At 39.8% G+C, this 15,100-nt stretch overlaps 1 protein-coding gene across 1 annotated transcript; it reads right to left on the bottom strand.

Moving 5' to 3' along the window:
- Positions 1-1,368: 1,368 nt before the first annotated feature.
- On the bottom strand, positions 1,369-4,408 carry LOC139718073 (uncharacterized). The gene is made up of 3 exons (XM_071629570.1): positions 3,726-4,408; positions 2,372-2,610; positions 1,369-1,533 (listed from the first exon to the last, which is right to left on the bottom strand). The coding sequence occupies exons 1-3, from the start codon at positions 4,285-4,287 to the stop codon at positions 1,369-1,371; spliced, it is 966 nt and encodes a 321-aa protein (XP_071485671.1). The 5' UTR covers positions 4,288-4,408.
- Positions 4,409-15,100: the final 10,692 nt, after the last annotated feature.

The raw sequence follows: 15,100 nt of genomic DNA on the forward strand, positions 1-15,100 counted from the left end.
TGGTACTTGTGATACCTGCAGGTACACCTGAAGGTCTAGCTGTTATTACATGCAAGGTTAGTTCAGTGTAAGTCATAAAGGTGAGTGTATTGTTGCCATAGGCAAGCACACCACACAATGCCCGGAATATTGGCGAGAGCTGGAAAGTGGCTTGCTATCATAGGCCTCTAATGTTCAGGGATATCACTTGATATATCAGCTTACATGCTACCAGAATACTGTTTTTGCACTTGTCCTACCTGAATACAATATTTGGATGATCTCCTGCACACTAAGACTGTTTTTTGTGGGAACAAATTTTGCTAATACCATGTGTTCACCATTCCCCCTATTTTGAGGGTCTTCAGGGTGACTATGGTACATGAATAGTGCACTATTATAAAATTCACACAAATTTCATTTGGAGCAAATCATTCAGCCACTAAACTTACCAAAAGACTATTAAAACAAAACAAAATATGTACAAGGCAAGAACTGGAATACATGCATACACACAGCGCAGCATACACACACAATCTCTGTTTGGAAAGTCGACTGAATATGACAGACTATCATGACGACTTAGGAGGAGTTAGGGTACTGGATGTCATCATCCATGTATCAAGAATTATGTGATAATACCACCTGTGCATGATGAAAGTATGGACTCTATGAAAGATTCAGCACATGAGAAAACAGTGTGTAAGAGATCTCTTTAGTATCAAGTGTGTTTCAACCAAACAGCCTATTTAAGCAGGTCACATAGACAGAATTGGAAGTTCAATACATGCCTGTGACTAAACAGCCCGTCTCTAGAACAGACCACGGACTGATTTCATAGTATATTTTCAGCTAGGTTCTTACTCATATCACTCTTGAGTTCAGTCTGTTTTTAACAGATACAACAGACACAGGATGCATTAAGGCCATCTCACACTATACGACTTTCGGTCACATGACTGACCAACTTTGGATCTGAAATAAACAAGCATGTTTAATCTGAGGCTATAGTGATTTATTTCAGATCCAAAGTCAGTCAGTCGTGTGACCGAAAGTGGTATAGTAAGAGGTGGGCTTTAGTTGAGATAGTTGTAGTCTCAGTCCTTTTCCTGCGCTGATGTACGTGAGGTATGGACAAGAAACAGCTGCCCACAGGCTAGCAACTTGAGGATGCACTGTGATATGAACCAAATACACAATTCCTATCACAGATGAGATGAAACTTCACTACAGCACACAAAAATTGTACAAAACTCCATACCGACCAATAAAACACATTATCAATATTCAATTTCTTACCAAAGCTTTCAATGATGACATTAGGAAGAATATGTGACGAGATGCTACATACAGATACACACACACATACACATACAGAGACATTGGTTGTCATAGAAACCGCTGGAAGAACCTCCGGGCGATGCCTGCCTCCTGGTACATGATGCTCCCAAGGAGGATGAAGCCGATACCAAAGATGCTCAAAGTGGAAACCTCGTTCTGGAAGATGACCAGCGATATCCCCACGGTCAGGACAATGCTGACGTTGCCCAGCACCTGGTTCAGGAGGAGCAAACGGTCATACCACTCTTTACCAAATGTGTATTTGTATTCTTTATCACAATGTTTTTTGTGAAGAAGATACATGTATGATGCTTTTTTCTTCTTTGTGGTGACCCATAACAAGCACAGAAGTATTACCTGAAAAAGTGATTTTCGAAATTTTTATTAGTTGTCTAAAGGCGGAGTAATTCTCCATGTAAATTGACTTTCATGAATGCAACAATATAAAACAAATAATAAAATTTTAAGAAACTGGGCGAGGGTAATCAGAATTATGGAATATCAAACTTTCAAATGTTTTCAGGAAATATTGATATCTGTCACATATAATTCAGATAAAATGAAAGGATGATGGATGTCACTGCTTCACATTTTTTTGCATTGCTTCATACTTTTGCCAAAGTTTTTGTCAATGATGTTGCAATTAAAAGAAAAAAAAACATTTGTTAAAAATCACCCTTGTTATCAAAACAGCAACAACTTTAAAATTATGTGATGCAAATTAATTATTAACTTCTGTTTAAATTTATTTAAAATATTGCAGTGAAAATTGGTGTGGAAGCCAATTTTACACTTTTGAGGCGATGACATCATCACCTACAGTGATTGTGATCAACACTCCTGTTTCATAAAACCATATGAAACTTAAAATTCTTATACCTTCTTATTCCTGTCAAAATGTAATGAAACTTTTAACTATTTTTTTTTCTTCTGATTTTCAAGTCACTTTTAACTGAGCAAAATCTCTTTTATCTTTAAAAGAAAACATATCATCCATGTATTTCTACAGGCAACACAGAACTGGAATTCAAAACTTCAAGTTGAAACTAACCTGTAGTGTTACTGGTGAGGTGTAGTAGGTGACCAGGAATGCCAGGATGTTGTAGCCCACGGCGCAGGCACAGCTGAGCGAGATGATGCCCCAGAGGAAGGCACTAGATCTCAGCCGCTCGTCCCACAGCGCCCCCTCCTCAAAGAGGAGCGACGCCACTCCCAGCTGCAGGAAGCTGGGAATGCAGATGTGATAGAGGAGACGCACCGAGTCTATGCGCTCCTCCTTCAGCAGGACTCCTGTACAATATCAAACAAAATTCCAGGTAAAAGTGCACCGTTTAAAGTTTTCACACTTTCCACTTTTTGTGATAAGTGATTGAGAAAGAGTACTGTATACGCTATATATTTCGCGTGGGTTTTATTTTCGCGAATTTCGCGAGTCGGGAGCTATTCGCGAAATTAACAACACGCGAAAATATTACCTTCCAAAATGAATCCCTTGCCTTGATGATACGAACATTACAGTACTAGTATACCATGTCACGGTTTACCGAACAGACCATACTGGCTAAGCTTGTTTACGCACGTCCACGTCTACTTGCGAATACTGTAGAGAGCCAATCCATTATCGCAAGGGGACCACTCGTCAGAAATCTAGCGCGATGGACTTAACCACTTCAAAAATGTTGAATTCTAACTTACTAGTTCGCAGAGTTTGGTAAGTTTTTTTTCATGCAGTGTATAACTAGTATCATTCTTATTTGCTAGTAAGTTGAAAATTCACACTTTCTTTGCCACTTCATATTTTCTCTGGTCCCCCAATCGCGAATTTAACCACTCGCGAAAATGTGTGACAGCGGCAATTCGCGAAAATTTATGTACGCGAAAATTATAGCGTATACAGTAGTAGGCATGTAGGAAATAGAACTGAGAGTTGCAAAGTTAATGCAAAGTTGGCAAAGCTAATGAGAAATTATCCACTATCCCTTACAATTACTACCTTACCAGATAGGGTAAAACAATAAATTTTCGTGTGCATCTTAATATCGCGAATTTTGCGGGAGCCAAGATTCCAAAAATTAAAATGCATATGAAAGTTCTTGTCTACACTATCTGCATTGAACGGCAGTGGCAATTCGCGAAAAATCTCATGCCGCGAAAAAGGTTGTCAGCTCCTATTTGCGAAAATTTCATGCTAAGAAAATTTTTTGCTTTACAGTTTGTCCCTCCAGACATTTGTACTGAAATATGCATTGAAATGGCTTTCAATTCACATGAAGAAATTAAACAAAACTTCTGTATTATGATATATATGAAATTTGCACGTAATTTACAGTGTAGGACTGGTGTGGGGAAAAATTACAGCTGCTACCTTTGATGAACTCTACATTGAGGCTTCCAACACTCCTTACCCTGCAGGACACATCTGCCTGCCCGCAGCAGCGTGGCCGTGAAGGCTGCAACGAATCCAAAGATGCTGAAGTTCACCTCGCCAACGGTGCACAAGAAGGACCCGAAGCAAAGCGGCAGCATGGAGAGGTACGTGAAGATATCAAACTGCCTTCCCAGCAGCACTTTGGAGATCACCACCGTTGCAAGCGGCGTCATGGCCAGTATCATCTTGACAAAGGACACGTAGAGGTGCTTCAGGGCGATATTGCCGCACGCAATGCTGACTGTTGACACTACGCTTAGGATGAGAATCTTGGGCGTGAGGTGCGGGGGCAGTTTGAGCCGCTCATTGCCCTCGCCGTACACAGCCCCGAGAGGGGTGAAGCGGATGACGATGAAGCCAAATGCTGCCGTGCACAGCATGTGTAAGGACGTGATGAAAAGCGGATACGGGAAGCCGTAGCTCATAAACAGCCATTTGTTGACATTGGTCAGACAAATGTTCATGGTCACCCAACTAACCATGGACAGGTAAGTCCACAAGTTGATTCTCCCTGACAAATCAACAATGATCTGTTCCATTTTGGTTATTTTGATTAAAACCCCAACACATTAAAAAGAAAAGAATCAGCCGATTTTACTTATATGTTGAATTTAGATGAATGTGTCCTCTCCAGTCATAACCTAGTTTCCTGGCAGATTACCAAAGTTCTACTAAGATGAACCATTACAGTCTCATTTTCCTTTTCAGCTGAAACAAATCAGTATTAATTTCAATTCATGATAAAAAGAGCCTTCAGCGAAGATCTTTCAGATTTTTTTCCTTCATCCTTCCTCCTATCCACAATGTTGAGATGGGCTCATCGAAAAAATAGTGCAAGGCTGATATGGGTGTACATGATCCCATCATGTGCTGGTCAGCCAGTTTGTTCCATGACTGCAGAAGAACTTGCATACAGTACCCATCATTCTCTGAATCTCCATGAATCAAACTCCACTTTCACCAACTGAGCTCTCTGCTGTTCCTCCCGATAGCAAGCAAAACTATAGTTTGCCTTGAAGTTGTCCTTTCATTGCTGGTGCTGGGTAAAAAAATGGAATAGAATGACAGAATTACATATTATGATTTATGCAGTCACACTTTTGGTGTCATGGGGAAGTGGGGTGAAAGAAAGAAACCAGCATAAAAATATAACAGACTTTATTGACAATCCCTTTTTCTTTACTTTTTTTTTTGAGAGAGAGAGAGAATAGACATCAGCACCCTTCTACTTCGCTACACACATACAAAGTTTCCAAGTGATGTCTATTTTCCTTTTTTTTTTTCATTCCTTTACTCATCTATTAACCCATTGAGGACGGTTTGATTTTGCTACAACATGCATTTCACATAGACGCTTGCCCGAGTATACTCGGGACTCGTCCTCAACGGGTTAAAAAGAAACATGTAAGAGCACAGCAATGAATAAACAGATGACACTTTCATGTCATATTCACTCTGTTGGAATGACGTGTTTGAATTGCTCCGTGTGGAAATATAGAGTTGCATAACAATACCTAACCCCGAGGCGCTCCTTGTACACAAACCAACACGAAGCATTGCCAGTGGGGCTGGTCACAGTTAAACAATACCCAGATCAATGTAGTATTCAAACAAACAATACACCTTGCCAGTTTACGAACATGCTACTTGGGAACCCAACATTTGGCAAGTGGTGCGGTGGGATATGAGTTGGGCGGGGCTGGGGGGGGGGGGAGGGGAAGGAGGGAGGGAACATAAAGAAGTCTTAATTGCCCTACATGGCTATGTGCACATGTGACAACATTGCTGTAAACCTTGATCACATATGAATTCAATGCCCATCTACTACCCCAGGGATGCCAAGTTCAAAAAAATTTGATGAGTGAGATTTTCATGACTCGGCATCTCGGCGAGCGAATGTGCGCGCGAGCGAGGGCGTGGGAGGAGTTTTTTCCCCAGTGGCCTCCCTCGGCCTCGGTAGGGAGTTTTTTCAATTCTTAAATTAATCTTAGCTCTTAATGGTGCGATCAGGTGCATGACTATTTTTTACTTATTTTGAAAGACACATGGAAAATATACCTTCAATTGCAACTATCACTTTAATCTTTTGAGCTTTGCTCATTATTATAGACCCAAGTTGCAGACTTTGCCCGCTGCTTGAGAAAAATGGGTGCCATGCGTGAGATTGTGAGACGGCCCCTAAAAATGCTCGAGTCTCACGCAGAATGCGTGAGACTTGGCATTGGTAGCTCTGCTACCCATACATTATATATTCAATCATTTACATTCACAACATTGGAACAGACTTGTCAATGAATAGGGCCCAAGTCTCTCTTTTTTTTACTACCACCTGCATATTCTTGCAGGCGCAGGCGCCACCAGTACAGTAGGCCATGTTGTAACACTTTATTTACATGCATTTCCCTATTTACGGTATTTGTTACTGTAGTGTAACGTTACATAACTAAACGCAAAACGAAAAATAAACTGGGATCATCAGTCGGAGATGGGCGGGGCGATTTTGTATAAATGCACAATATAGTCTGCTTTATTTATTTTTTAAAATGTAAAGTAGAACCTAACCTGTTTCAGCAGCTATCAGATAGTAAAAGTCACCAAAACTATTGATTGCTGGTGTGGTCAAGAAAAGTCTACCTTCAGTCACGGGAGAGTTGTCGTCAGCTTGCCTTTTACTAGTTGCAGTCGCCGCTTTTAGTTCATGAGATGTACAGCGGTATATTGTACGCGGTACACGGTACGCCCTACTTTCTACCCCGCAGTGCGTCCCTCGCAATCCCCGTTCGATCCCGGTGTGGAAGTCGAAACTGCTCTCTTCATATTCAGCCAACAGCGCAACAGTATGTGCTCCTTCTGCTACGCTACAAATTGCTGTCACTATTCATAACCCCTATCACGGCCTGACGTGCACAGAGTACTCACGGTAGATCTATGCCATTTGGCAGGTGGATTGACGGAGATAAGTGATCGTGTTTCTCCTACCATCATAAAAGTGGCTTCACTGAGCTATGGAAAGCGAAGGTTTCCAAAATGTATATACAGGAGACCATGATTATGATGTCAAAACCGCACGTAAATTGGTGCAAACATGGAGCTACTCACTAGCTCCATGGTGCAAATAAAGGGAAATTCCAGACGATTTTCATACTGTCACATTACAGGGGCGGATCCAGGAATTCTGTAAAGGGGGGGGGGGGGGGGGGGGCGTGACTAAAATTTCTGGTGCCACTTCCGGGTTTCATTTCATTTTTTTTCTGTTTATCTCTTTTGTTTTTAACGAAAAATAAAGGGGGGGGGCGTGCGCCGGTTGCGCCCCCCTCTGGATCCGCCACTGCATTATGCAGTACTTAAATCGATAGTGCCATGTATCTAGATTTGTGGAATTTATTGTGGTCCTTGAGCAGATAAACCAATACTCTGAAAATCCCCGAACCCTTCTGGTGAACATGCTAGGCTGCGGCAATGACAGAGGAAGCTCATGAAATTATATTCTCACTGATCTCTAAATAAATATCCATCACATTGTTCCATACCACTTGCTTAACATGCTTTCTTTTAGTTTGTTCTGCTTCCTTGACATCCAATCATACATTTTTACATAAAACTGCTCATCTCATTATCCTCGTTCATTAATTGTGACTTTTTAAAAATGTAATTCCGAAAACATTCTTATTCTCATCGCAATTAGGGCTGTACTATAAATTCTCAAATTCTGTAGCCAGTGTATGGAAAGAAACTTTTTTTTCTTTAACTTGATAATCAGAAACACTTTTAGTAATTAGTTTTGGGAATGCTTTCTTCATGCATTATTGGGGTTCGGTCAATGCTTCATGTCTGTATGTAGAAGCAAGATATAAATGAACTTCACCTAATGGTTGATTTGATATTAGAGGAATGTTAAGCCCTAGTGGAGTGCTGTTCAATCATTCTTATTGAGTACTGTACTAAGTGATAGCTAGGCCTTAATGCAAAATACAAGAAATTATTTGCACATTTCTAATTTTACCAAATTATACAGGGTCACCGTCTGCACAATTATTTCAGCGCTCATTGTTATTTCGTCTATATTAAAAAAAAATGCAAAGCTCCATCAAAATTGATATTCTGACATTAAATTTTGAGTGTAAGATGGATAGCACAGATCAGAGGGCCAGGAAAAGTTTTTGATGAGGATGGGAAAGGCTTTACAAGACTGAAGGGATTGGTTTGATTGATACTTTAGACAGATTGATTATCATTTCGATGATTTGAGGCATCATTGGAGTAGGTACAAAAGGGACACCGTTATACATGCAGTTGCTGTTTTTCATCTATAAGTATTAATGAAGAGATAGACGCTCTCTCCCTCCTCCTCCCCCCCCCCTCTCTCTCTCTCTCTCTCTTTCTCTCTCTCTCTCTCTTGAAGCATTTGGCGTTCCATAAAATTCACCTGTCATGATAGTCTAGCTATTTTAAACCCATTGATTAACGTCAGCTACTGGAACACTATCTATGGCTCTAAAAAGGGATACTTTTGTACTCATAAATATTTTGATTACATGTAATTTGTGTCCTATGGGTATAATGACCGAGTTTTTTTAACTCAAAACACCTGATAATATAAAAATTAAGGAGTCATTCACCGATTCTGGTCTGTATGCATGACTAGCGGAAAAGTAATACGCATAAACATGGCAGCGCACATGTGATGGCATCTCACATGAGGAGGAAAAAACAAGAAACGAGTTCTTCATCGGAGGACGAAGCCGAAAGTGAACGGCTGTCTTCGGCTGTTTGGAACCATGATTCATTCAGTAAGACCAAGAGAACAAGCCCTTAAATGTATCGATGTTAACTTTTTTTGCCTTGTCAGTTCTGCAGAAACCCAGCCAAATTGACCAAACTAAGTGCTGGGGACATTGACCAAATGCAAGGCCCAAGCCCCGTATGTTCAGATTTGTGTCAGCAGCAGTTTTGTATAGAATCTCTGTCTAGCGCTTGCGTAGAAGCGTATAAGATGCTCCCATCCGCCACAGTATAACTGTGTACAAGGAGCGCCCCGGCCCGGGGTTAGCTAGACATTCATTAAAGCAGTCTGATATGTTGCAGTAAAATGGATTCAGTTTCCTGGATATGGAGGAATTCATGGTCATTCCTCTATTATTAAAGCCTTTAATAAAGGATTATTCTGCCCCAGGGCCAGGGAGAGCTAGAGTAGGCCTAGCTACACGCAGCCGCTGTAGGGACAGCGGCTGCACCTCCATTCCTTCGCAGACGTTGTCATTTTTCAGTGTGGTTGTGCGACTCCTTCATAAATATCTTTATTAATCGTGGAAAACTAAAATACAAGGAATCATCGTAATCTATGCTAATCATTCAATAATTGGTATGCAATTTTTTGTTTAATTACGTCAAAAACTCACCGAAATCTGTGGCTGAAATCAGGTCTGTAAACGTCCTTATTGCTTCACTCCTCATCTGCGTGTTATTTGAATGGCATTCACTCTCGTATACTACAACGTACAACGTAGGTAGTCGGAGAGGCGCCCTCTAGCTCTCCGACTACCTATGTTGTACGTTGTAGTATACGAGAGTGAATGCCATTCAAATAACACGCAGATGAGGAGTGAAGCAATAAGGACGTTTACAGGCCTGATTTCAGCCACAGATTTCGGTGAGTTTTTGACGTAATTAAACAAAAAATCGCGTACCGATTATTGAATGATTATCATAGATTACGATAATTCCTTGTATTTTAGTTTTCCACGATTAATAAAGATATTCATGAAGGAGTCGCACAACCACACTGAAAAATGACAACGTCTGCGAGGGAATAGAGGTGCAGCCGCGTCGCTTCGCGACAGCGGCTGCGTGTAGTTAGAGTAGGCCTAGATCTAAGCAAACAATGAATGATGTTTGTGATATTGATACAGTTAATTCGCATTCGTACGTACGTGCACGAGTTATGATTAAAATGAGACAGTCGATGAATATAAGCGTGATACAAATTTCTAAATTCTGTAAAGTTTACTAGCTAGACCACATTTTATAGAGATCTACATACTTTTGTAGATGTTCTCGTGGAGATGCAGAAATTCCACATATTTACATTAATTTTCAAGTATTTTGCACTACTTCTGGCTAGCACACATTCTGAAATGTGTGAGTGATTTTAATGTGATAATATCTTCACAATTTTTTGAGCAGGTTGAATCATGTGCTTTGTCCCTGTGGTATGAGTGTGTCTGTGTGTGTGTGTGAGCATGTGCCAAAGTACGGTATTGGTGGTATTTGTTTCAGTGCATGCTTGTATGCAGTACAAATCATGAAATGCAGTTTTGTGTGTGGGCCGTGGCCGTACATTAGAATGGATTGGGCAGTGTTTCCCGTCAAATTTCGTGCAGGGTGATGTCAAATCATACTCTGTCATTTTTGTGAATTAGATGAAAACATACACGATTAAGTAAGCAATTGCTTGGTGCGAATATGTTTTTGAGCCGCTCAGTGCAAAAAAAAAAGAATGAATTGTGTGAAAATATGAACATTTACAGTAGTCTAATTGAATATTACCATGTCTTTTTTTTATTATTATTATTTTCTCTTTTTTTTTACAGTGCCGAATTTATTCGCTTCTTGCATTTGGTATGCATCTGTGCTGTGTGTAAATTGTAATTCTTTGATACCTTTTGAATATCATTTTCATCTCTTTGTTTCTAATTTTCTTGATTTTAAAATGTGTGATATTACAACTTTGTAAATGTCTCCTTCCTTTTGAGTGACTGCAGTCAAGTGGAGTTAATTGTTATGTCACTTTCAAGGAGGTCGGCATAGCACATTTTATTAATCTGTCTTCTTGATGATTTTAAGTTCAATTAGCTTGTGTCATTGAGGGTAAATGAGTGAATAAAACCAATATCTACACAAATATTGAAATAAAACCAATATCTAAACAAATGAATAAAATAAATGTCTTGAACCTGTGAAATTTCATAAAGAGAATTTTTACTGGCTACAAAATCACAGTCCGAGTACAGACTTTAACTTTTAGTCAAAGAAATAATTGATTAAATTGATTTTATGTCATCATTCAGTCATTTTGATGAAGGCATACCCTTCTTATGTCCATTCCAAGATGGAGAAACATTCTTCACCCTGAATGTTGGAAGCTTTTTAAGATTTCATTCTGGAGACACACCACAAATGATGCATATATGTACTATCAGCAGTGTGCAGTTCTATCTCACCTTCAATACATTTTGACTTTCAGGTCAAAATAGGCGGGCCCAGCAAAAATCCACACTACTCTCATCCGGACAAAATGCCTGTGTTAAAACGAAGTCTGTTGTCACTGATAAGCCCAGCATCAGGTAATGACATGTGATACTGTAATGTTTCATGAAGTTAAGTCAAGAACAACCACAGTTTGGTATCCATTGTCTACAGCAAAGATACATGTATTACATTAAATACTGTAGATGCCAAATATTTTGCTTGCATAACATTTCATGAATTGGGAGTGTTAAGACAATGTCAATGGTGTTTAAATTTGCAGTTGGGCAGGTAAATATCGTACTGGTAGCATGCACTCGGGATACAGGCGTGCATGCGCACGTAGTAGGCTGGGCGTGTGTGCAGCTGCTGCCTGCCCATTTTACTGTCACATGTACATACACTGCTTTCATACTCAGTATTGTAACCAGAGGGTGATATTTTGGTGGGTTGTTAGATTGGCAATTATTATTTCTTTAACTTGCAAAATTCACAAAAAAGAATCCCCTGCAAATATCCACTATATCTACAGTATGTTATGCCATATTTTTGTCATTCTTTTTTAAAAGTCAAAACAGACGCAGCAGTTTTTCCTTGAGAAAGCAGCCATTTTACTAAACTTTGTTTATTCTGTTTATAACATGCATTGCATTACTATTAAGTGTCATCTATTGTTGTTTCTCTCGGGGGATAATGCAGATGATGATAATGGTATGACCTCTCTCATGATTGATATACCTTGCCATTGGCAGCACAAATCATATGAAATGCATGTTAGAAAATCAAAGTTTGTTGACCTGCCATGACCTCTCTGCAGGAAGCAAATAGCAGAAGACTACCACGACCAATTCAATGAAGATCACAAGAATGTCATAGCAACACCAGAAATGAGGAGCTTTGTGGCCAAGAAACTCTCATCATTCTTGGATAGGTGAGTTGATATGCCTGATACCAAATCATATCTGTAATTAATTCACTCTGAAGAATCTTCAATACTGATGTCACACATCTGATTGTTTGTTTTTATGGTTTTCCAGTAACTTTGTCTGCCTCATTGCAGTGTGTGTGTAGGCCCTACATGGCTTGATTTTTGTATTGATTTGATATGGTAAACGTGTTCAAAAAATTGATTGTGTATGAGAGCATCATATTACATTTACAAGTGTACAGAAGGAATTAAATTTGTTTATTTTTTTTTCCTATCCGGAGCACAATCTAAAAGGATGCTGCCATCACTCTTTTCGTACCTCTTTTTTTTTCTTCATAAAAATTTGGGTCTCATTAATTATTTTTCTTGTGGAACCAGATATGACATGGTTTTTAAATCAATTTGATAGACTTTGGAAGCTTTGCAAAGAACAGAGAGGATGTCTAATTTTATTAAAAGATAGTCATATGTATTTTATCTATTATTTATTTATTTTATTTATTGTTTTTATTATTTTTATTTTTTTGAGGGGGGGGAGGTTGTTGCCTGACAACTTATTGTGATGTACCAGGAGCTTTTCAGGTGTCCAGCCCATATCAAAAGTATGTAAGTCTGACTGAGAATTGATGGGATCTGATTGTACAAGCAGCATGTTATCACACCATCCTGTCTTTACAGATCCTTTAAAACAGTGGATCCAAAGGACACAAAGGGACAAGTACAAATTAGCGCAACCCTACAGGACCACCATGATGGTGAGTATTTCATGCTTTGGATGAGTTGTTGTAAAAAATAGTTGCATTCTTCAGGCAAATGTGACAAATCTTTGAAGCAATTTATTTCTGCTTTTGTGTGCAAAGTGCCATTGAGGAACATAGCTGTGCGTGCAACTATCTATGCATGGTATGACAAACCTTGAGCTTGAATCCTGGGATTATCACTGTGATGAAGGCGAGATCTGTGGTACTACTTGAGCTTACCAAGGCCTTACAAATTTCACTGCAAGATGTATTCATCATGATTATGACTGGTACATTATGATCTACCTCTGTGCTAGTCACATGAATGGCACTCAGAAGAATATGACGTGTGATGCCTGTGGCAGTTTTTTCACCTTCCACTTCAATTGTTTTTTGCATTTTATGTTTATTGCGAGCTACCTATTTGGCTTTATAATGTTATGCATATTCTTACTTGGTGTTCTGTGTGCTTAAATTCACATTTCTAGACCACATTTTATGCATCACGCGTTACTTTGGGGTACCGTAGTACCTCGGGGTACCACGTTGCGTAGCGCCACCTCACGTCCACTCGAGGACAGCCGCAGAGAAATGCATGCACTGTGTGTGCGTACATAGTCATTCCCATGCCACTGCATGTTATACCATGCATCCATGGCACGCTGTGCTAGCAATAGCGTGTGCTTCAGTGCAGTGCAGTGCAGTAGCTAGCGCGCGCTAGCTCCAGCACAAAAACAATTTCCACTTTTCGGCAACCCAGGGTACAACTTAAAAAAAAAAAAAAATGATAATTCAACAAGATGGCTGATTTTTATTTGGTACTCTGGGATACCATTTATGTCATCATTTCTCCATTTGTACTGTTTTATTGTGTTGTTATGTGCTGTTCTGTTCTGTGTTTCTACATTTTAGGATGATGTTTGCAGTGCAGTGTTACATTTTAGGCCATACATAGATACAGTTGAGAGTACAGTACTGTAGGGAGTGTATATCTGTAGGGAGGAGTTAACATGAAATGACCCAGCTGTAATACTCATTGCCCTTTTCTGTTCATTTGCTGGGGGCTTTTTCCATCAAATTTGCCATCATGGCAGTAATGAACATAATACCCAGTAATCTTTTGATTAGCTCTTTTAAAATGTTGATGTTAATGCCCCTGAAAATGATGCAATGAAAGCCGTGCTGTTTCCTGTGAATATTCAGATGCATTCAAGCTGCTCTCCACATCCTGTTGTGCTCCCGACACATCCAGCCCTCCTCCACCAGTGAGGCAGAAGAGGCCTTATATTGGGCGCAAGAGGAGGAGGAAGCTCTCGGCTGAAGACCAAGAAGACAGGTGAGCTAGAGAGATAAATAGATAGTGTTGTTTTTTTGTTGTTGGTTTTTTTTTTGGTGATACCCTGTATGTGTGGAGAACATGACCAATTCTCGCAAAAATTCTTTAACTCTCTGTGTGCCCCAGTGTAAACGTCATGTGTGCCACATTTTTCTGAGACCGCATCACGCGAGCGCTTTTTGAAGACATGTTTTTCAAAGCCATGTATTTTTTTATGGAAGCAGAGAATCAATATATGCTATAGCAACAATGCAAGGCAGCGAAGTTGTAGAGAAAAGTGCAAGCTTTGCTGTGGTGTAAATTTTATGACAAAAATATGGTTATGGCGTTTTCAATGTTCTGTGGAATATTGCGATTCATTGATTGGCTTCTTGTGCATTAGTGTGTGCTTGAGCAAAATGCAAAGCTAGCAAGCCATTGACTCAGTGGGGCTTGCAAACTAACACACAAAGAGTTAAATATTCAGAGATATTTTGGAGGAATATTCAAATTGGGCTTCCAAATTGTGACCCGCTACAACAAAAGGATCCCAAAGTCGGGGAGGACAATTTTCTGAAAATGGCATGACACTGTTCCCGGACTCTTCTACCTTAGTTTTATATATGGCACAACTCATAAAATAACTCGGTTGCAGAGATATCGATGATTTTGTTAGCGCATGTCAAGTGGTTGAGGAAATCAGAGTTTTGAGAAAAACACCTTCAAAGTTTTCCTTCCAACGCTATCATGATCAAGGGGAGGCAAGACAGTTTCCACCGCTTGACAATAGAAGGTATGCTCCTAGCGACCTCCGCCATGTTCATTCAAGCTTAGCCCCAGGAGTCTACGCACGACCAATCAGTAATCAGGAGGCCACGCACTGACCAATAAAGATCACTCCCTTGTTGCTAGGGGTGGAGTCTAGCTGCTGCGCTACGTCCAAATTTTCGGACACGTTTCTGTTACGTTGAAAGTCGGAAAATCATGGCCCAGAAAAATGCTGATTTCTTGCCTTTCCTTTGATCATTTAGCTTCTAAATTTCGGCAGATGATAGGCAAAACATTAGACTACAAAATTATGCCGAAAACAGAAATCCGATTGTTTTGACCAATTTTGATGATGT

The sequence above is a fragment of the Diadema antillarum genome, unplaced genomic scaffold, assembly GCF_040938485.1.
Source record: "Diadema antillarum isolate AM-2024a unplaced genomic scaffold, OU_Dant_1.0 scf00000008, whole genome shotgun sequence".
Classification (NCBI taxonomy): domain Eukaryota; kingdom Metazoa; phylum Echinodermata; class Echinoidea; order Diadematoida; family Diadematidae; genus Diadema; species Diadema antillarum.

Excerpts from the sequence above, each read along its gene's own strand:
- LOC139718073 (XM_071629570.1), bottom strand. The coding sequence starts at position 4,287 with ATGGAACAGATCATTGTTGATTTGTCAGGGAGAATCAACTTGTGGACT. Across the intron at positions 2,611-3,725 it reads AGGCAGATGTGTCCTGCAGG|GAGTCCTGCTGAAGGAGGAG; the intron begins GTAAGGAGTGTT and ends GATATTGTACAG. Across the intron at positions 1,534-2,371 it reads CCTCACCAGTAACACTACAG|GTGCTGGGCAACGTCAGCAT; the intron begins GTTAGTTTCAAC and ends CTCCTGAACCAG.